The 23,101-nt window shown below is 46.4% G+C and overlaps 1 protein-coding gene across 3 annotated transcripts in view; it reads left to right on the plus strand.

Moving 5' to 3' along the window:
* The window catches only part of TECPR2 (tectonin beta-propeller repeat containing 2), a 100,361-nt gene that overhangs the window by 66,276 nt on the left and 10,984 nt on the right, over window positions 1–23,101 (plus strand). For all 3 annotated transcript variants that reach the window (XM_038545785.1, XM_038545787.1, XM_038545786.1), the window contains one exon: window positions 5,686–5,834. In XM_038545785.1, coding sequence (XP_038401713.1) covers window positions 5,686–5,834 — 149 coding nt within the window. The remainder of the gene's footprint in view (window positions 1–5,685; window positions 5,835–23,101) is intronic.

Below are 23,101 nucleotides of genomic sequence, written 5' to 3' on the forward strand. Positions count from 1 at the left end.
GCTCTCCAGGTTCATGGGGGCTGTCTCACCAGGTGCCTGATTGGGTGTTGGTGGGAAACACTGCCTTTCTGGGCTCTAGGTTTTGTTTATTTATCTGGGTTGCTAGCAGACACTGAAATGATGGATAAATGATCTTTTACCATTTTCTAAATGTAGGAGAATGCAGCATGTCCTGAGTTGGTAGGTTTCATGTTGGGGCAGAAGAGGCGGGTAGGAGGTCATGTGAAAGATACTGGTCTCCCACTGTCCCAGGGTCCGGGGCAGTAAAAGGCAGGCAGGCACCACCAGGCCTTGTGTTATTGGGCCCTCTCCGGGATGAGCTTTGTAGCCTGTGGGACAAAAAGGTGAATCCGGTGATTTTCTTAAATTATTATTTAAATGCAGGAATACAGATTTTAAGTTCAGCTGTGTGCTCCCTGCCCAGAGCCCCACATGTGAGTGTCCATGGCAGGTTGTCATCAGGCAGCAGGCACCAAATAGTAGTGAATAGAAAGTGTAGTGACCTACTGCAGGAGCCACCTCATGGCACCAGGTGGGCCCACCTCCCCCGTGGTCGCCAGATCTGTCTTCCTAAAACAGCAGGGGTGTGCCCTCAATGTGAAAGGGCTCCACATCGCACCAGCTTCAGGGTGGTGCCCAGGGCCATCACAGCAGGCCCACCAGCCATGGCTCTGCCCCTTGTGCCAGGCCCCTTTGTGCATAGTGCGTGCTTGTCTTGCCACGGCCTAGAACGTCCTCCTGGCTCCTTCCTTCCCCAGCTTCCCCAGCTCTTCTTCCTTCCGGCCTCTACCCCACCACTGGCTTCCTTCAGTTCCCATTCCCTTGACGTCTGCCCACCATGTGCCCTGAGTGCTTTGCCCCTGCTCTGTTTCAGTGGCCCTCATAGTCTGACCTTGAGCGGGGTCTGCACACAGAGGGGGACCACTTGCTCTCCATATCCATGCCCAGAGGGACATTAGACCATCAGGGAAGGTGGTTATTACTGGTAACTAACATTTCTAAGTAATTCTGGGATATGAGTTTTGATCCTGTCTTTGGCCTCGATATTGATAATCACTAATAAAACTGCCTAACAGGCAGATTCAAGAGCGGTAAGTAGCTGCTCCACCTCTATGTTGCCACCAGCTTGTTCAGGGATGTGATGTATCTGTGCTTTTATCTTCAGTCCTGGCCTCTTCTTTACGAGTTTTCTGACATTACGAACATGAAAAATGAAACCCTGTCCTGTGGGTGCTGACAGTGTGATGCGGCCCACCTCCTGATGGTAGTGCCAGGTGATTGTAAAGTTGGGAATGTCACCAGCTTGCACATTGCAAGCAGAAATTTCGGTTCCAGGGATGACTTTAGCAAAGTATCAAGTCAGGAATGTGATTTTTTTTTTTTTTTTTTTTCATGAGAGAGAGAAAGAGGCAAAGACACAGGCAGAGGGAGAAGCACGCTCCATGCAGGAAGCCTGATGTGGGACTCAATCCCAGGTCTCCAGGATCACACCCTGGGCCGAAGGCAGCACTAAACCCCTGAGCCACCTGGGCTGCCCCATGATTGTGATTTCTACCTTTAATTTCTTTCTTAAGACCTAATGTCACTCTTTTCTGCCTCTACTCAAATTACCAAATCGATTGCTGCTTTGAGATGAAGAGAATTCTTAAATGTCTGGCTATTGAACCCAGTTTTAGAGACTGAATATGGAAATTTGTGATTTATTATAATCCTGGTTTTGGGAAGAAAATTTGCACCATTTAGCAGATATTTAAAATGCTGATAGCATTTCATTTCCCATTAATATGTGTGCTGTCAGGCATTGGAATGTTTAGCAAACGAATGCAATTTTGTAATTTAATTCATCTGGTCACAACATTTAATGAGGAAATATTTAGTGTCAGTTTTTGCCTTTAGGTAGGTAACAAATAGGATTATGGTAGCAGTAAATTATGCAGAAAATTGTTTAATAAATCCTAAAACACCAAATAAATGTTACTTTTTGTTCTAAAATATATGTTTAAAAGTAATCCAGGGGATCCTTGGGTGGCTCAGCGGTTTAGCGCCTGCCTTTGGCCCCAGGGCGTGATCCTGGAGTCCTGGATCAAGTCCCACATCGGGCTCTGTGTGTGGAGCCTGCTTCTCCCTCTGCCTGTGTCTCTGCCTTTCTCTCTCTGTGTCTCTCATGAATAAATAAATAAAATCTTAAAAAAAAAAAAAAAAGTAATCCTAGGGGATCCCTGGGTGGCTCAGCGGTTTAGCACCTGCCTTTGGCCCGGGGCGCGATCCTGGAGTCCCGGGATCAAGTCCCGCGTCGGGCTTCCGGCACGGAGCCTGCTTCTCCCTCCTCTTGTGTCTCTGCCTCTCTCTCTCTCTCTATGTCTATCATAAGTAAATAAATAAATCTTTAGAAAAAAAATAAAAAAACAAAAGTAATCCTAAAGGGGAACTGTCTCCTCTGTTGAATAAAGTAATTAAAACCTTTTTTTTTTTAATAGAAAAAGCAAAACGGGGAAAGGCAGGAAAATTGTAGTGTGTCTGTGTTCATCGGGCTGGTAATGTAGTAGCGGTCCCGAAATATCAGCGACTTACCACAATGAGTGTTGCTTCCCCGGTGCCACAGAGTTGGCTCTCTACCTTTGGCTCTCAGTCTCTTAGAATTGTGTCCACTGGGCGGCAGCTTGCTGGTGCCGCTGCTGTGCTCTGTGGCTTCCTTCTCTTGTCACTACAGCAGGGGACAGCTGAAAGACCCCTTGCCAGCTCTTTATGCTTCAGTTCAAAAGTGGCTGATCGCTTCTGCCTACAGCCCATTGTCCGGACTAACGACGGGGCCCCACCTAACTTGCAGGGACCTCGGAGAAGCCTGGAATGTTTGGGGAGGGCAGGAGTCTCTGCCCCTGTCCTGACCATCTCAGCTAATACAGTCTCTTATACTGTACTCCGGCGGGGGAAGGGGGGGGGGCCTCTGTGAGGAAGGAAAATGCAGAAGAGCCTTCAGGTAAATATTTTCTTTTTGACCTGTGTCTTCAGTTCAGAATAAGCTATCATCTATACTGACATGTATATTCTAGTAGCCTTTACTTTTGTCCTGAAAGAATATTCCTGTAACTTGAACGATGTGTTCTGGTGGCGGTGTTGTTAGGTACTACTAACGGAGCTGCTGGCCTGGTGTGTCCCTGTCACCGTGGAACTTTTCTCACCATCGCCACTGCCTGGAGTTCCTATTAGGGCAAGTTGAAGACTCCAGCATAAAAATTAATTTTCATTTAACATTTTTTTTAAAGATTTTATTTATTCATGAGAGACACACAGAGAGAGAGAGAGGCAGAGACACAGGCAGAGGGAGAAGCAGGCTCCATGCAGGGAGCCCGAGGTGGGACTCGATCCCGGGACTCCAGGATCACACCCTGGGCTGAAAATGGTGCTAAACCACTGAGCCACCTGGGCTGCCCCACTTAACATTTTTAAATTAATGTTTGTTTCTCGGCTATTTCTGTGATTTACGGCTGAAGGAACTGTATTTCGATTGGTACAAATCTTCTGTGTCATGTTAGAGCTCTAGAAGTCCATTTGAACTCTCGGGTAAGATATTCTATAAAAGATTAAGGAAGAAGAAACTACAGTTAACTTCAACATATACACAAAAGGATACTAAGGATTTTTTATGTGGTGGTCAGTTAATACTTTTCAGCTGGTGTCATAACTGAAGGCACCTGATAAGACTTCCACCTAGCAGGATCCATGCTTGTACTTCAGTGCAGATTTTTGGGCTGCCCTCTGCTACCAGCGACAGGTGTGAGCTGGCCAACAGGAGCATGACCACAGAACATGGCTGTACCACCTTCTTCCCCACTGCTTTTAAGTCAAAATGACCCACCAAGGGATCCCTGGGTGGCTTAGCGGTTTGGCACCTGCCTTCAACCCAGGGTGTGATCCTGGAGTTCCAGGATCAAGTCCCATGTCAGGCTCCTTGCATGAAGCCTGCTTCTCCCTCTGCCTGTCTCCCTGCCACCCCCCTCTCTCTGTCTCATGAATAAATGAATAAAATCTTTTAAAAAAAAATGACCCATCAAAATGACAAACTCAGCAGAAAACAGTCAAGAAAATGAAAAGGCAAGCCACAGACTGGGAAGAAAGATGCACAATGTGTATATCTGACAAAGGACTTGGATCCAGAATATACAAAGAAATCCTCTAACCCAGTCATCAAAAGACAAACTGTTTAATTTGAAAAATGGGCAAAAGACTTGAATAGGCATTTCACAAAAGAAGATAGACCCTATAAGCACGTTGTGCCCCATAAGCACATTAAAAGATTCTCAGCACCATTAGTTACCAGGGAAATGCAAATTAAAACCATGATGAGATACCTCTTCACACCTACTAGAATGGTGCCAAGACCAGGTGCTGGTGAGGCTGTGGGCAGCCAGCATGCACAGCTGGTGGGCATGCAGAATGGCAAATGTACATCTACCCCGTGGCCCTGCACTTTCACTTCCAGGTACCATTCAAGAAAGATAACACACGTTCACAAAAAAGTCATCCATAGCAGCTTTACTCCTGATCACAAGAAGCGGGCGTGACTAAATGTCCATCATCAAGTGGTTGGATAAACTGAGTTATTGGCATGCAGTGGAGTAACGCTCAGCAACATGAAGCAACACGGTTCCACTGGGTGACTGAAGCCAGATCCCAAAAGAGTTCAGGCCCATGATTGCTTATTTGGACCTCTAGACCAGGCTGCCCTAACTCATGGCGACAGAAGTAAGGAGTGGGTGCCTTGGGACCAAGGGAACTGACTCGAAGGGGCCCGAGGGAACTTCCTGGGGTGATGAAAATGTTCTGTAACTTGACAGGACATGGGTGACCTGGGTATATTTATCTGTCAAAACCAACTGAACTGAACATGTCCCATCTGAGCCTTCACCAGTGTCCCAGAGGGCAGATAGCTGGTGTGGAAGAGTTGAGCTGGCCTGGTTTCAGACCTTTGCCTCCTGGCTTTGCCGCATCCTTGCCCTGGGACCTTGGGCAAGTCTCTCCATATCTGTGTCCCGACAGCCTCGTGTGTGACTTGAGATCAGAGTCACCATGCATCACTATTGCAGGTTTTGAAGTGAGGCTATCAGACTGAGCTGCACCCTGCCCCACGGCAGCTTCTCTGTGACTACCGGTGCTCTTCTTGCAGGTAGACTAGTAATCGAGTGTAATTTCTCTTCAAAGCCCCCACACATTTCCTTTTCTCTTACAATTGACTTAATCAACCAGGAGAAATGTGAAGAGAAACATGAAGATTCTAGGAGACTTAGCTGGTTCATATGAATTCTCATCAGGATCAAGATTCCTAATAAAGAGGCATTCCCTCCCCCAGATGCAGAATTTGCTGCTGGTAGGCGTGTACGTGATGTAGCTAATGCTGAGGCCCGCGCAGATATTAATCTGTGCTTAGCAGCTCGGGGCCCGTGCCACCAGCATCCTGACTGCTCCGCTGGCGGTGCCCGAGAGCATGCCCACTGGCGCCAGGCAGGTGGCGGGGCAGCCGGAGGCCTCAATAACACCTGAGCTGCGCTGCCCTCAGATAAAACACAGTCCGCCACAAGTGCAGCCTCACCTCTTTCTTTGAAGGATAATATCAAAGTCCATAGATTAAATGAAGGATTTGTCATTTTACAAAAGTAATTAGTGTGTGGATTTTTCCTTTATCTACAGGAGCTATAAAACTGACGAGCTTGGCATGTGGAAACCAGCACATCTGGGCCTGTGATTCTAGGGGTGGAGTTTACTTCCGAGTGGGAACCCAGCCTCTAAATCCCAGTCTGATGCTTCCAGCCTGGATAATGATTGAGCCACCTGTCCAGGTAAGCAAAACTTAACTGATACCAAGCTGCTCCTCAGTAAGACAGAAGCTGTGAGGATGCAGTTCCTGGAAGTGGGACCATACCCGCTTGTATAGGCCTCTCAGCAAGTGGGGGAAGAGGCAAGTGTCCCGGGAACAAGGTGCGTGTGCTTACTCATTGGCATCCCAGTTGTGGAATTTAGAACTGAATATCTTGTTAAAGATGATCTGAAAATAAATAAATAAATAAAATATAAAGATGATCTGAGTCAACACTTAAGATTTTTTTCCTCTCAAAATAAAAATATTGTAACTTTTCACAAATTGAACATCGTTTTTTAAAAGAATAAAATCGGGCACCCGGCTGACTCAGTCGGTAGAGCATGCGACTCTTGATCTCGGGGTCGTGAATTCAAGCCCTATTTTTAAGTAAGCATAGAGCATAGAGCTTACTTAAAAATAAATAAAATAAATATAAAATAAAATAAAATAAAATAGTACCCAAAAGTATAGTGAAGAAATAAAAGGTCACTTAAAAATAAATAAAATAAAAATAAAAATAAAATAAAATAGTACCCAAAAGTATAGTGAAGAAATAAAAGGTCACTTAAAATCTCACCATGGAGGGGATCTCCCTGGGTGGCTCAGCAGTTTCGCGCCTGCCTTTGGCCCAGGGCACGATCCTGGAGTCCCGGGATTGAGTCCCGCGTCGGGCTCCCGGCATGGAGTCTGCTTCTCCCTCTGACTGTGTCTCTGCGCCTCTCTCTCTCTCTCTTTCTGTGTCTATCATAAGTAAATAAAAATAAATCTTTAAAAAAAAAAATCTCACCATGGAGACCATGTCTTGCCATCTTTTTGTGAATGCCTTTCCTGGTTGGTTGAAATTCTGTTTCCTGTCCCCTCCACCCCCATACTCCCCCCCCCCTGTCATGTTTCAGCTCACCTAGTATTCTGAATGTTTTTCTTCTTTCGACTGTTTCCACAATTCATAGCAGAAGCAGAAGCCTGATTTGAGGACACTATTTAATTACCCTTAAAGACTGAATGGGCCTGGTTGCTATACTAGATACATTTCTGTTACAATTTATAATGAGGGGGGCTGTGATTTTGTGAGTGTTATCTGCTCCAACTCCTGCTAGTCCCTACTTTGTGACCTTGTTGGGAAAAATGAAGTTGCCATCTGCAGGGGTGACAGTAGGGCAGGAGCAGTTGGTCCTCAAACAAACAAATGCTTGAATGGAGATTGGCAGGAAATGAAGTGTTTGGGTAAACGCCTGTGTTCATGACCATCTAAATTTTGGACATTGTGAACCCTCAGGGATAGAGTGACAGGAATCGGGGTCCAAGACACAGGGCTAGTCATGAGGACCACCAGTCCTCCCAGCAGACATGGGATGTGGGCTGAGGGGCCCTGCAGTGGAACCCAGAGTCAGGTCAGAGTTCTTTCAGGCTGCCGGTTAGTGGTCATATCCACTGTGACTATCATAAATTAAAAAAAAACAAAACAAAAAAAAACCCTAAAGTTTAAAAAAATAAATAAATAAAAATAAAAATAAATAAATATAAATGGAATTGTGCAGTATGTTGCCTTCTTTGCTGCCTTTCATTTAGCATCATGGTTACAAGTACTGTAGCATGTTGTAGCCTGTATCAGTACTTTGTTACTTTTTATCACTGAATAATATTCCATCCCATGGATGGACATTTTTTTTTTTAAGGATTTGTTTATTTATTCATGAGAGAGACTGAGAGAGAGAGGCAGACACACAGGTAGAGGGAGAAGCAGGCTCCATACAGGGAGCCCGACGTGGGGCTCGATCTCAGGTCTCCAGGATCACACCCTGGGCTGAAGGCGGGCTAAACCGCTGAGCCACCTGGGCTGCCTGGACATTTTGTTTATCCATTCATCAGTTGATGCACATTTGAGTTGTACCCCTGTGTAAGCTTCTGTGAACATTTGTGTGTGAGTATTTGTTTGGAGTTATGTTTTCAGTTCTGTTGAATAGATACCTTTAAGGGGAAGTGCAGGGTCTGATGGTGAATGTTATGTTTTTAAATGTTTAAGGAACTGGAGCAGCTGGTTGGCTCAGTCAATGAAGCACATGACTCTGGTTCTTGGGTTGTGGGTTTGAGCCCCACATTGGGTGTAGAGATTACTTAAAATCAAATGAACAAATGAATGGTTTTCTACAGTGGCCGCATCATTTTACACCCCACCAGTAATGTGTAAGGGTTCTAGTTTCCCCACATCCTCACCAAAAATTTTTCTTGCCCGATGTTTTTTTTTTGTCTTGTTTTTTAAGATTTTTTATTTATTTGAGAGAGAGTGAGCATCAGCAAGGGGAGGGGGGCAGAGGGAGAGGGAGAAGTAGACTCCTTACTGAGCAGGGAGCCCAATGTGGGGCTCGATCCCCCAACACCAGGATCATGACCTGAGCCAAAGGCAGACACTCAACCAGCTAAGCTACCCAGGTGCCTCTTGCCCAGTGTTTTTATTCTAGCCATCCTAATAGGTGTAAAAATGGTATCTCGAGGTTTTGATTTGCATTTCCCTAATAACTAATGATGAAGATCTTTTCATATGCTTATTGGTCATTTGTATATCTTCTTTGGAGAACTATGTATTCATATCCTTTGCTCATTTTTCCACTGGGCTATTTGTCTTTTAATTAATGAGTTTTAAGAGTTCTTCAGGGACCCCTGGGTGGCTCAGTGGTTGAGAGTCTGCCTTTGGCTCAGGGCATGATCCCAGGGTCCTGGGATCAAGTCCCACATGGGGCTCCCTGTGTGGAGCCTGCTTCTCCCTCTGCCTGTGTCTCTGCTTCTCTGTGTCAACTGCAAAGACAGTTTATTTATTTATTCTCATGAATAAATAAATAATTAAAATCTTAAAAAAAAAAGTTCTTCAGATATTCTAGATACTTGGACCCTTCTCAGATATATGATTTACGTATGCCTTTGGTGATGCATATATAACTGTTCCCTAATCCAATATGAAGATTATAAGGGAATACTCTGAACCTGGGTTTGCACCTGGCTTTTCTTTTCGAAATCTTATAGTTCTAGCCCTTATATTTTTTAAAAAATATTTTATTTATTTATTAGAGACAGAATGAGAGAGAGAGAGAGACAGAGACACAGGCAGAGGGAGAAGCAGGCTCCATGCAGGGAGCCCGACATGGGACTTGATCCCAGGTCTCCAGGATCACACCCTGGGCTGAAGGCGGCGCTAAACCGCTAAGCCACTGGGGCTCCCCTAGCCCTTATATTTAAATGTTTGGTTTACTTTCAGTTAATTTTTGTATATGGTGTGAGGTAGGTCCAAATTCGTTCTTTTGCACATGGATATCCAATTATACCTACGCCATTTATTGAAAAGACTATTCTTTTCCCATTAAATTGTCTTGGGGGGCTGTCAAAATCAATCCATCATAAATGTAAGGATTTTTTCTTTTTTTTTTTTACTTAATTCTATTTCAGTGATCTGTATGTCTATCATTAAGCCAGTGCCACATTATCCTGATAACTTAGCTTTGTTATAAATTTCAAAATCAGGAAGTACTTATCCTTTTAAAAAAAAAAAAAAAAAAAGATTTTATTTATCTATTTGAGAGAGTGAATGAGAGAGGATGAGCCGGAGGGAGGGGCAGAGAGAGGAGAGAGGGAGAAACAGACTCCCTGCTGAGCAGGGAGCCTGACAATGGGCTCTATCCCAGGCCCTGGGGTCATGACCTGAGCCCAAGGCAGATGCTTAACTAACCCAGGCATCCTGTGATTTTCCTTTGTCAAAATTGTTTTGACTACTCTGCCTCCTTTGCATATCCATTTGAATTTTAGGATCAGTTTGTCAATTTCTGCTAAAAGATGCCAACTAGGATTTTTATAGGAATTGTGTGAATCTGTAGATCACTTGGGGGAAGTATTGCCATCTTCATAGTATCAAATCTTCTAATCCATGAACATGAGCTGTCTTTTTACTTATTTAGATCTTCTTTAATTTCCTTCAGCAGTTGTGTGATTTCAGAGTATGTGTTTTTTACTACTTTTGTTAAATGTATTTCTAAGTCATTTATTCTTTCTGATGCTGTTGTGAACGGAATTGTCTTCTCGATTCCACCTTCAGCTTGTTTGTTGCTAGGATAAGTTTCTGTATGTTGATCTTGTGTCTGGAAAACTTGCTAAACTTATTTATTACTTCTAATAACTTTTTTGTGGATTCCTTGGGGTTTATTATATACAAAAATCACATCATGTACAAATAGAGATAATTTGACTTCTTCCTCTCCTATCTAGATGCCTTTTATTTCTTTCTTGTTTAATCACCCTGGCTGGAACTTCCTATGTGGTATTGAGAAGTGAACTTGCTCATTTTGTTCCTGATCTTAGGGGGGAAATATCCAGTCTTTCACCATTAAATAATGATATTAGCTGTGCATTTTTCTAGATGCCCTTTTCAGACTGAAGACGTTCCCTTCTATTCCTAGTTGTTAAGTGGATATTTTTTTCCATGAAAGAATGTTGGATTATGTCAAGTGCTTTTTCTACATCTACTGAGATGATCATGTGGGGTTTTTGCTTTTATTAATACAAAGTATTATTTTGATTGACTTTTGTATGCAGAACCACCTTTTGTTTCTGGGATAAATCTTAGTTGATCATGCTATATAATCTTTTATATATATGTTGCCAGATTTGGTCTGCTAGTATTTTGTCAGGGATTTCTGTGTCCATGAGAGATATGAGTGTTTGATTTTTCTTTTCTTGTCATGTGTTTATCTGGTTTTGCTATCAGGGTGATGCTGGCCTCTTAGGATGAGTCAAGAAGTGTTTCTTCCTCCTGTTTTTTTGGAAGAGTTTCTCAAGGATTGGTGTTAATTATTCTTTAAGCATTTTTACAATTCTTCAGTGTAAGCCTGGGCTTTTCTTTGTGATATGTGTTTTGATTAATGATTCAGTCTCTTTACTTGTTATAGGTTTATTTAGAATTTTGTTTCTTCTTGATTCAATTTGAGTAGTTTGTCTTTCTAGCAATTTGTTCATTTCATCAATATTACCTAACTTATTGGCCTCCAGTTGTTCAGAGTAATCCCTTATAATCCTTTTTATTTCTATAAGGTTGACAGTTATGTCCCCTCTTTCATTTCTGATTTTAGTAATTTGAGCCTTCCCTCTTTTTTCCTTAGTATAGCTAAAAGCTTGTCAGTTTTGTTGATCTTGTCAAAAAACATCTTTAGGTGTTGCTGGTTTTTCTCTATTATTTTTCTGTCCCTTAGTTCATCTGTTTTCACTCTGATCTTTGCTCTTCCACAACTTGTTGTGCACAGTGTTTCACTTGCTTGTGATATTCCTCTGAGAGTCCCCAACAATGTGTGTCACACATGCCTGTAGAAGACCTAGAGTGACCAAGGCCTATAAGTGTGCAGAGTCCCAGCACAGAGCCATGCTAGCATCTGTGAAGGACTGCCAAGGGCAAGAGCAAGGCCCTCAGGACGTGGTGGCAGAGGGTTGGAGCACGCTGTTGCCTTTTCCCTTTAGACCAAAGGCCAGGATATGGGAGAGCGAGGGGCCAAGCAGCAAGCCGCTAGCAGTAGTGGACTCCAGCCAGCCTTGCCTCGCTTGGGCCCCTCTCTGCGGCCGTGAGCCACTCGGGCACCTGGCTGAGTTCTGGCTCAACCATAGGGTTACATCAAAGACTGTGAACCTGAAAATTGCTCTTCCTTTCTCTATTTAGATTCTAGAATAGCCTCTAGGAAGTGGAGCTCAAATTGGGGAGAGAAAGCTTTACTTGGAGCGCTCTATTGACTGTAGTGATCAACAGCTTTGCCCAGGAAAATAGCCAAATAGAGCAAATTCACATGAAATGGCCTCAGCTGTGTTCTAAATAAAGTAATGATTGCTAAATGGGCTGCTCAACACTCGCTGTTCCGCTGAATGGAGCCACGTTTCTGACTCCCTTAGCTTTAGTGCGCTGGAGAAGACATTCACTTTCTGTGGAATTTAAAGATACAAAACGCTTCTCAGATTGGTTCCTGTGGGAAAACAACCTCCAACTTTACACTTGCACAGGCTTCTATACCACACTCTTTCCGGCCCTGACCTACCGTAGTCCTGAATTCACCACAGGACATAGAAGTCAGAAGTATCTCTCCCCACGTGGCAGAGAAAGCCTGTGACTCGGAACCCACGAGTGGCCGGGCAGAAGCACAACCATAGTGAGTGACCAAGACCGGGACCCAGGCCCACCGTGTTGTTAGACTGCGGGGCCTGCCTCTCCTGGGACCCGCTGCTCCGTCACCAAAGGCCTGACAGGATGGGTGTGGCCATGGGGAGAGTGATGCTTCAAGATTTTTTATTTATTCATAGAGACAGAGAGAGATCTCGAGAGAGAGGCAGAGACACAGGCAGAGGGAGAAGCAGGCCCCATGCAGGGAACCCGATGCGGGACTCGATCCCGGGTCTTCAGGATCACACCCCGGGCTGCAGGCGGTGCTAAACCGCTGCACCACCAGGACTGAGAGTGATGCTTCAGAAGCATTTAGATCCACCGTGTGGTTGGACCTGAGTATTAGAGTTTAAATGGAGTTTCCATGTTGCGATGTGACCTCTTCCCCTTTATTTTATTCATTCTTCACCTCGAGCTTCCTGACCTGCAGGTAGGATGTCTTTGCAGTTGACACAGAGAGAGGCAGGTCGTAGGTGCTAATGGGCACGAAGCAGCAGAAATCCTTCACTCTATTTCTGTTTCCTGTTATCCTCCCTGGTGAAAACCTCCCCGCTGTAGTAGTTTTGGGGTGAAGTTTTCACAAAGTACTCAAAACAAATGACTCAGTTTTCAGACTTACTAACATATGGAAGGTTTTCGAAAAATATTTATAGTTGTGATTCGGACTTTTTTTTTTTTTTTTTTTTTTTTTTTTTTTGCTTTAGTTAGAGAAAGTTTTGTCCATATTAGAGGTAGTGCTAAAGCAAGCTCGATTGATGATGGGAATTTCACATGACTGTGGGCACCAAGGACCCCAGTAAAAGAAGAGGAGCATTTGCTTGCCCCCACCCCAGGTTGGCCCCACTTCTTTCAGGTATGTCTTCTTTACCAGCACACTCACTTCCCTCCACCCCTGGTCCCCTCTCTCTCCCGAGCAGACGCTGCTGTTTCCTACCCCCTGGTCCCATGCCTCATGTGGTGGGACCCTGCAGCCCATCCTTCCCGTGTGGACTGCTGTCAATTCTCTAGGGCTCATTTACTCTGCCTGGATTCTAGCTCTGTAAGTATGTAAGCTTTAACAGAGAATACCGGTAAGAATGCCATGCCCACAGATCTGCCAGTGGGGATTTGTAACTTGACGTAACTTTACACATCGAGATATTTGGAGAAGTTCACACCTCACAGCAGGAAAGCTTTCCTTAGAGAAGGGTTACCATTAGAAGAGACCCTCACCTGGACTGGCCTTCCATGCATTCATCCAGGTGACAGTCATTTCAGGACAGCACTGCAGAGTCCAAGGAGATTTCATTGTCCTTACCCCTCATTGAAGGCACAGCTAAGCAGCTCTGATGACACTCTTGCTCCCTGCACCCTCTGGTGTTACCCACCAACCTGGCACAGGTCACTCTCAACAGAAGAGATGGTAGAAGGAGGGGGCACCACAGGCAGAGAGCCAAGCTCTGTGGGTACAGCAGCTTCTAAGAAGTTTGGGGTATTCTGATTAATGTCTAGTGTTTTCTCCTGAAATAAAAGTGCTAGTAGGCTTTGGGAATAATTAAAGCAGATCCCCAACACTTCATTTTGCCGGTCGTGGGTTCAATCCCTGTCTCAGGCTAATGCACAGAATTGAGAGCAAGTCAGCCTTGTCCCTAACTGGACTTTCCCAGCACAGCTTGTCCTCCAGTGGCCCTGAGCATGATCATCCTCTGGGATGGGGCACAGAGCTTCATGGGCCAGAGCAACAGACAGGATCACATTAGAGAGTCCCTGTTTTTAGTGAGAGAAAGAAAAAGACATTATCAGTTACATGTTTAGTGTCTAGGAGGTCTCTGCTCTGTAGGAGGGATGTTACTAGGATTTGCTGTGCAGGAGCTGAGTTAAACTGTGATGTGTTTATTTGGGGAAATCCACCACAACTCTTACACAATCCTCCACAGAAGAGTTTTTATTCCCGTGGAGAAATGCCCACAGCACATAGTGGAGTACAAATGTCAGTTACAAAACATGCTCAGTGATTCTATTTTCATTTTTAAAAAATGATATATACACTGTCGAGACATATAGGGAATGATACTAGTTATGTCCAGGTGGTGCTATTGTGGCTGATTTTTTTCTTCCTTTTGCTTACCTCTGTTTTCTGAAAATCTGGCAATGAAATTACACTACTTACAGAGTAAGTAGCTCATAACTCTGAATAATCTAAATAAGACTCAGTCTTAGGAAGTAATCATAAATGTTCCTAAAGCTTTTGTTGTCACACTGTTTCTAGCTGGTGCAGTGAGGCTGTGTGTAGTGAGTGAAACAGGTGCATCACCCGCCTTGTGGCCGAAAGTCCCCTTAGCAAATTACTCTAGTGGCCATTATTATAAATAATTACAGATGTACTTTGAGAAACCATTTAAAATCATGTCCTGGGGGGACGCCTGGGTGGCTCAGTGGTTGAGTGTCTGCCTTTGGCCCATGTCATGATGCTGGAGTCCTGGGATCGAGTCCCACATCAGGCTCCCTTCGGGGAACCTACTTCTCCCTCTGCCTATGTCTCTGCCTCTCTCTCTTTCTGTGTCTCTCATGAATAAATAAAATCTTAAATAAAAAAATCCTGTCCTGGTAAGGGGCACCTAAATGGCACAATTACGTGTCTGACCTTTGGTTTTGACTCAGGTCAAGATCTCAGGATCATGGGATTGAGCCCTGCATGGAGCTCCACACTTAGCACAGGGTCTGTATAGGATTGTCTTTCCCACTCCTCTGCTGTTCCTGCCCATGCTCTGTCTCTCTCTCAATTTCTCAAATAATAAATGAAAAAATCTTTTTAAAAAAATCATGTCCTGGCAAGTATCAGTAAGGAGAATTGTTCCAAATGGAGGGTGGCCCTAGTGGCTTTGGAGCTGGCCCTTGCCGCTTATCAGAGGTGGTGGCCAGTCCTGAGCCATGCCTCCTTGTGGGCCCCAAGGGTGATCACTCTCCCAGCTGTCACCAGGATGAAGGACGATGTGCATGCAGCACCCCGGGCTCCTCTCACACACCCCCGTAGATGAGGTCTGCTCTTACTGTGCTCACAAGGCCTGGAAATGCCATGTATGTGTATGTGTGGTTCCAATTTTGTAAAAAACAGAAACACGAAATTACAAAATCCCACTAAATACCTAGAAGAAACTATAACAAAGATTGCTGTTTTTGATCAAGGGATTGTGAGTGATTTTCTCAGCTTTCCATATTTTCCTATAATGGGCAGGAAATTTGTTTTCTAATTGGGGAGAAATAGGTATATTTTACAGAGCACCCAGATTTGGTGAGTCAGGTGCAGCCCTTTTGCTCCAGGACACCTTCTCAGACATCCTTGGCCCATATAAATCTGAATCCCCATGGGTCTTTCCACTCCACCCTACCCAATGCACAAAGGATTTTTAGACTGGAAAATATGTGGCCAAACCACCCCATTCCATAGGTGATGAGAGATGAGCTGGATGAAGCAAATTCCCTGGGCCCAGGTGCTCAACAGTTGTGCCCCAACTCCTCGCCCTCATCTTCAAGCAGAATGCCAGCCCCATGCTTACAGGGTTGTGGGAACAAGCTGGGGGAGAGCGGAGAAAGCACCATATCCCATAGTGGTCAGGAGCCTCTCACAGAGGCACGGTTGCTGTAAGAACGTGACCTGGGCAGGTTGGCTGGTCAGAAGGGATTCCCAGCTGAGGGAACCGTGACACATGAGCATGACCAGAGAGGCACCAGTGCGTGCGCTGGAGCAGAGGTACTGGTCACCCTGCAGGGCTACTGCAGAGCACTGGGAGACCTTAGTTTCTTGTGCCTTTCGGCACTAAGTACTTAGCAACACCCAAGTGAGAACCGGGATGGTAAGATGCAGAGAATTTATGTATGAGGAGAAGACTCAAGATGTCCTCTGGCCCAGATTCGGGCGGGAGCTGAATGAGAAAGGTTTGCAGCGAGCCCGGGAAGTTCTCTGGCCTGGTTTAGTGGACCTGTTGTGTGCATCTGTGAGATTCAGGGCTGAGGTGGAATGGAAGTGGGGGCCGAGACGTGGAATGTTTTTGGGTGAAGGAAGCCACCCCATGCTGGGATTGAGCCTTCTCTCAGTGTCTGAACCAGTCCCCTTATGTTGCCTGCTGGCCCTGTGGTGACCTCACTCGGATCTTGCTGAGCCGGCATGCTCTCACCATGCTGCAGGGGGCTTCACTCCCAGCCGGTCTGCACACAACTGCCACAGACAGACAGGCAGGAGGTGGGCATGCCGGCCTTCTCCCCAGGAGCCTGCAGGGGCCTCCGCTCTCGGAGGGGGGCGCGGTGCACTGGGAAGCCACGGTGGCCCTGCCAGCCAGGACTATCCCCACCAGAGGCAGAGCCTATTGCTTTATATCCAAAGAACCTGAACTAATACTCCTTTTTTTCTGTGAGACCAAATGACCTTGGGAAAGTTGCCCAAACTCACTGGTCCTTCATTTCCTGACCAGGTAAAGTGGAGAATGAGACCCACCCAAGGACCATCTGAGGCATGTTTTCAGAGGTCCTGGTGTGGTGTTCAGATGTCCCTGTTGGTCAGTTTTATTTATTTGTTTTTTTAAGATTTTGTTTATTCATGAAAGATACAGAGAGAGAGAGAGAGAGGCAGAGACACAGGCAGCGGGAGAAGCAGGCTCCATGTGGGGAGCCTGATGCACAGGACTCCATCCCAGAGCCCCGGGATCACGCCCTGGGCCAAAGGCAGACATTCAACCACTGAGCCACCCAGGCATCCCCTGGTTGGTCAGTTTTAATCCAAGCCACGCACATGAGTCCGTAGGTTAACGTGTTGGCTCGGTTCTACCTGTTTTCCCCTCTCTGGAGAGCTACTTCCCTTTAATATCATATGCCTGAATGACTGCTTAGGGAGCAATCTCTCGATCCTTCTAGCTCTAAGTGTTGACTCCCTGCTGGGAGAGAAGGATGCAGAGCAATTCATCATCTGGTGCCCCCGCCAGCCTGCCCACCTGCCACAGCGCCCCTTACACGCGTCCACAGTGCTGGGGTAGGGGACATGCTGCACTGCATTTCCCTGTCTGTACGACTCTTCCTTTCTCTGGACTCGATAAATGTCTCGTTCTTCCATCTAGTGTTCTATGTGGTTTTTCATATTCAACTCCACACTCTGCCGGTTGTCTCAATTTCCTCTCCATACATGTAGGCACATCTGGTTCCATGCCGTTCATCCTCTTGGAGGGATCTCTCCTGGAGGCTTTGGCTGGCCCCTGTCTGGCCCGGTCACCCGTCTACCTGGGATTGTCCTTTGCCCCCCACAGCCTTTCATGTTGGGTCCCCTCTCTCTTGGATCCCATGTCTTCCTTTTTGTTTTGGTGAGCTTTATCCTCCAACTGGTTCCTGAGAACGGCTCACGATAGGTAACTTGAAAATCTTTTGCTGGCATTTGCCCCTGGCCTTGGCTGAGTAGAGCAGTCTGGGTTGGAAATCATTTTCCTTTAGAATTTTGAAGGGTTTCCTCTATCATCTCCTGGTGTCTAGCATTGCTGTTGAGAAGTCTGAGCCATTCTGATCCCTGGGCCTTAATATCTGACCTGCTTTTCTCTCTGGAAGTTTGTAACATCTCTTTGTTGCCAGTGTTCGGAGAACAGACAGCAGTGCACCCCGGGGAGGGCCTATTTTAGCATCTGTGCTGATAGGCCTTTCAGCCTAGAGTTTGTGTCCTGCTGCCCTGTTGGCGACCTGCTTCCTGCCTCTACCCTCCGGTTTTCTCTATTTGCTCTCTTGGGAATTCCTACTTCTGTACTGTGGACTTCCTAAACCGGCCTCCACATCTCTCCCCTCTCCCATTTTCTCTTCTTGTGCTTTTGTCCTGCTTTCTAAAAGACATTCTCAGCTTCATCCTGGTGTCCATCATCGTCGCCCCCACCCACCCCCACGCCCCTGCCCCGCTGATGTTCCTGAAGTTTCTTCTTTATGGTCTCCATGCCCTGGAGTTGCCTGTTCTCTGCATCATTCTCTTCTTCGTGGCAGAGGCTTGCCTGGGATGTTGGCCGTCCTGGTTCTGAGAGTGGGGCCCACTGCTGGGAGGAGTGAGGGGCTTTGCTGGGCTCCCTGCACGGGGGCCTGGCTGGGCTGTTTTGCTGGCTCCTCGTGGTCGGTTGCTCTTGGCCTCCTGGCCTCACCAAGGCCTTTCCTGCTCCCCCACACCTTCCGCTTCCACGGTCAGGTGCCGCCTGCCCATCTCATTCTCCCAGTGCAAAGGAGGTTTGAGCCTTTTTGAGCTCTTGTTCTCACTGTGTGTTGCAGAGGGAGTGAGAAGGTAGGTGTGTGTGTTCGTTCTGCTGTCACAGCCCAGGAGGCTGTGGGATTTCATGCTCCGCAGCTGATTCTGACACACTCGTGCTGAGAACCTGGGTAGAAGCTACCATGTTGGACTCCACACTCCGTCGTCCAGCCCACGTCCCCTGTCCACTCTCCTTTAGCCCTCAGAAATCTGAGTGGTGCTTAGGAGGATGTGGTTCCCTTTACATACACATCCAGGGTTTGGTGAACTCAGTGCAGCTGCCCACAAATGAAGGTAGAGGACCTCCGGAAATGGTGTCTGATGCTGTTGGAATAAGAGCCCCAACTTGAGGAAAACTCAATTTTTGGCTACTTCCTTTATTTCTTCCCCATGCTGCCCTTTTTCCTGTAGCTCATTTGAATAGAGGTTGTGCTTGAGCTCTCCCCCTCAGGCCCCATTGTGAAGAAATGTGACCCTTCTCCGGGATAGCTGAGTCTCAGCCTTTTCCTCATTTTGGAAGACTGCAGTTCCCTGTAAAGGACCGCCGGGTACATGGGCTTCCAGGGCCCACAGCAGCCCCCTTGTCAATCTGCAACATGCACGTGACCACATGGACTCAAGGACCCTGTCCCATGTCCCAGCCTGACAGGCATGTGCCCCACATGACTGTGAGCACCAGGAAGGGTCTGAACGCCAGCCAGAGGCACACCGAGGAAGAGTCAAGGTCACAGAATGTGTCACAAATGTGAGGTGGATTGAGGATTCATTGAGACAGAGATATTGGGAGGAGCAAAGGGGAGGAGTCTGGAAGGTGGTGGCCAGAGGGTTGGTCACTGCCCCCTGCCAGGCATCTTCCAGGGAGATGTGTGCCCTTGTGCTGCCACTTTGCTGGCTCTCTGATTATCCCGCCTCTGTGTTCCTGAAATGTTCCTGCTGAACTTTATCCAGGTTCCCATAAGGCCCATCCCCAGATGATCTGTCTAGACAAACATTTACTTTAGCTATAAAGTTTTCAATGTATTTTTTTTCCTTTTGCCCTAGGTTTATTCACATTCTGGCTAAGGGGGTGCATGTGCACACCTGTACATGTGTGTGTGCGCACGCACACGTGCGAGCACTTCCGAGGGTGAAAGCTCACCTTCTGGGAGTGGGGAGAACTCTGATCTCTAGGCTCAGCTCTGCCCTGGGCCCCTTACTGTGAGCATCAGATTCATCACTGCTCACTTGGAATACGAGGGAGTCCCGTTTAGCTGGTCTCCTGGGTCCCTTCCAGCCCCAAATCATTTGAGCGAGCCCTTAAAACAGAAGTCAGAGATTTTGTTAGAGGCGTTTCTGTGGGACCTGGAGTTAGTCCTGCCCTCCCTCTCATTTGGAGCTGCCTGGGGCGTGCTGTCCTCAGAATGCCAATTCCACCAACAGTCCTTAGGCAGGGGCTCTATGAAACACGGTGACACCTGGAGCCTCGTGGGCTGTGAAAAATGAAGCAGCCAATTGCCTGAGTCTGCCCAGGCGAGAGGAATGAGGTGGGGGGGTACACTGGATGGGGGCCCCTCCAGGCTGGTCCATGGAAGCAGGGTGTCTTTCAGAAGGCTCTAGAAGCAGGCAGTTGGGGGCTGAGCTTCACAGAGCACAGAGGGTTCTAAGAGTGGACTCACAAGGGGGAGTTTAGGTGAAGTCATGAAGGGGAGGTGGGACGCCAAGCCCAGTGCTGTGGGGCCTGGCCATCCGTGAGGCCGGAGGAGGTGCTGCCTGCTGGTGGGGGTGCAGGGTGCGTACCACAGGGGCAGGCTGTTCTGCAGGGAGGGGCTGTGCCCGGCAGCCCTCAAGGCTGGCCTGACCTGTTAGGGGGGCCTGGGAGCAGTCTGTGCAGGGCACCGCTGGGCAGCCTCCACACACCGAAGGACTGCACGTAAAGAACCTCCTGTGCACCAGGCGTCAGCCAGGCCCTGCCCTCGTGGCATCTCAGGCTCGTAAAATCAGACAGAAACCCACCTCTGGGGTGAGTCACTGGGTGAGGTGCCTTCAGGTTGCCCACCTTTCCCTGCTGGTGGAAGCCACCGGCAGAGCTATGGCCAGCAGGCAGCAGGACCTTTGGCGACAATCTTAACCTGGTCGCCACAACCCTTTCTCCTAGGACTATGGTCTTGCCACAAGTGATCCAGTAGCTGGAGTCCCAGTTCTTGGGGGAAGATACCAGATGAGAGCGTTGGGGTCAGAGCTAGCAAATCCTGGATGTAACTCAAAAACAAGCTTGGCTTCATCAGGAAACAGAATCTGTCCCATTTCTAGCTCACATTGTCTAAGGCAAGAAACGTTTCTTTGCCCTTGGCAAATAAGATGAAGCCCTAAATCTGAGGACAGTCCCCGTGGGCCCTGGGTGGGCGGGCAGAGTCATGCATCCCAAGGATTCACTCCTTCACTTGAACTCTATGTCGGTCGGGATCTCGACATATAAGTAAATTCTGCCTGTAGAATTTGCTCATTAGTGGGAAAGAGTAATGGTTTATTCTGTAATACTGGCAACTTGGAATAAATAAAATACAGTCTATGGCTAATAATTAGTAATGAGCATTTATCGTTTGAGAACACAGGATAGCAGCCTGATTCCCCCACCCCCACCCCACTGCCCCCCATGAGGTCTTGATCAAGGGAAGCTTTCTACTGTGAGAAGCCCCTTTGACTTGTCCATTAAATCACTGCGTCCTTCCAGAAAGGGGATGTGCTCTCTCTCCATGCCTGCCCTGAAGCTCATCTATGAAAGACACAAAAATAAGCAGGAGTGGGGGTGCCCAGGTGGTTCAGTCTCGGGTTGTGATCCCAGGGTCCTGGTGTCGAGCCCCGTGTCGGGCTCCCTGCTCGATGGGGAGCCTGCTTCTCCCTCTGCTGCTCCCCCTACTTGTGCTGTCTCCTCTCTCTGTCAATAAATATATCTTTTTAAAAATAAAATAAATAAACAGGAGTGGGGCACACATAGTCTTTGGAAGGACATCAAAGCTATACATAATTCCTTAGCATTTCCAAGTGATTTTTTTTTATTTTTAAAGATTTTATTTATTTATTCTTGAGAGGCACAGAGAAAGAGGCAGAGACACAGGCAGAGGGAGAAGCAGGCTCCGTGCAGGGAGCCCGATGTAGGACTCGATCCCAGGACTCCAGAATCACGCTCTGAGCCAAAGGCAGACGCTCAACTGCTGAGCCAACCAGGCGTCCATCCAAGTGATTTTTAAATCTTAATTTCCGATTTACTCCATTTTACATTTGCACCCTTCATTCTTTTTTTTTCCATTTTTATGAAGTTTTGAATATGAGTAAGGCAAAATTTTAGGCTGCCTTTTTTGTTTTTGAAATTTTTAATGAGATAATTGCAGATTCACATGCATTTGTAATAATAGAGATCTGAGTACCATTTCCCCTGCCTCCCCAGTGATAACATTTTGCAAAACAGTACTACATCATGAAAACCAAGGCTTATCGAGTTTTGTTTTTTTTTAATATCTGTGGTAAAGTCCATATAACATAAAAGTCACCATCGGTGGCATTGAGCACATTCATAATGTTATGTAACCTTCATCACCATCTTGTTCCAGAACATTTTCATCAGGTTTCAAGGAAACGCTGTGCCCAAAGCAGCCACTCCCCAGCGCCCCTTACCCTGGCCCTGGCAACCACTCATCTGCTTTTTCTCTGTGCGGATCTTCCTCTGCTGGACGTTTCATATACAGGGACTTATGTCATAGGTGGCCTTTTACAGTGGGCTTCTTTCACGGAGCTTCACGCTTTCAAGGTACAGCTGTGTTGTCTCCATATCAGTACCTCTGCCGAATGCTGTCCCACACTGCGGACAGACCACATGTCATTTATCCACGTGTCAGCTGACGGACATTTGGGTTGTTTCCACTTTCTGGCTCTTGTGAACACTGTTGCGATGAACATTCGTGTAAGTTTTGTTTGAACGTCTGATCCAGTTCTTTGGGATATATGTAGGAGTGGGATTTCTGGGTCATATGGTAATTCTGTGTTTAACCTTTGGAGGTTAAACTGCCTGTTTTCCACAGTGGCTGCAGCACGTTACATTCCCTCAGCAGGTAAAAGGGTTCCCCTTTCTCCACATCCTCTCCACTTGCAACTTCCCATTTTCCATTTTCTAGTCATCTTAGTGGGTATGAAATACTGTTGCATGGTTTTGATTCACATGTCCCTAATGACGAATGACATCGATCATCTTTTCATGTTCTTGTTGGCCATTTGTATGTCTTCTTTAGAGAAGTGTCTGTTCAAGTCCTTTGCCTATTTTTTCATTGGGTTCTTTGTGTTTTTGTTGTGGGTTGTAAGAGTTCTTTATTTATTTTGGACACTAGACCCTTATCAGATATGAAGCTTGCAAATATTTTCTCCCATTGTGTGGTCGGTGTTCTCACCTTCTTCATGGGCCCTTTGATGCACAAAAGTTTTTCATTTTGGTGAAGTCCAATTTCTCTTTTTTTTTCTTTTTGTTGCTCTTGCCTTTGATATCATATCTAAGAAACCACTGTCAGATTTAGTTCTTATATTTATTTTTGATCCATTTCCAGATAATTTTGTATATGGTATGAGGTTAAGTGTCCAGCCTCATTCTTTCACATGTGTGCAATCCAATTGTGCCAGCACCATTTGTTGAAAAGACTGTTCTTTTCTCATTGAATGATCTTTGCAATCTTGTTGAAAATCACTTGACTGTATGGATTTTTTTCTGAACTCTCAGTTCTGTTCCATTGATTTATATGTCTGTCCTTAGGCCAGTACCACACTGTTACATAATAGTTTTGAAATCAGAAAATGCGAAGCTTCC

The sequence above is a fragment of the Canis lupus genome, chromosome 8 (assembly GCF_011100685.1).
Source record: "Canis lupus familiaris isolate Mischka breed German Shepherd chromosome 8, alternate assembly UU_Cfam_GSD_1.0, whole genome shotgun sequence".
NCBI lineage: Eukaryota > Metazoa > Chordata > Mammalia > Carnivora > Canidae > Canis > Canis lupus.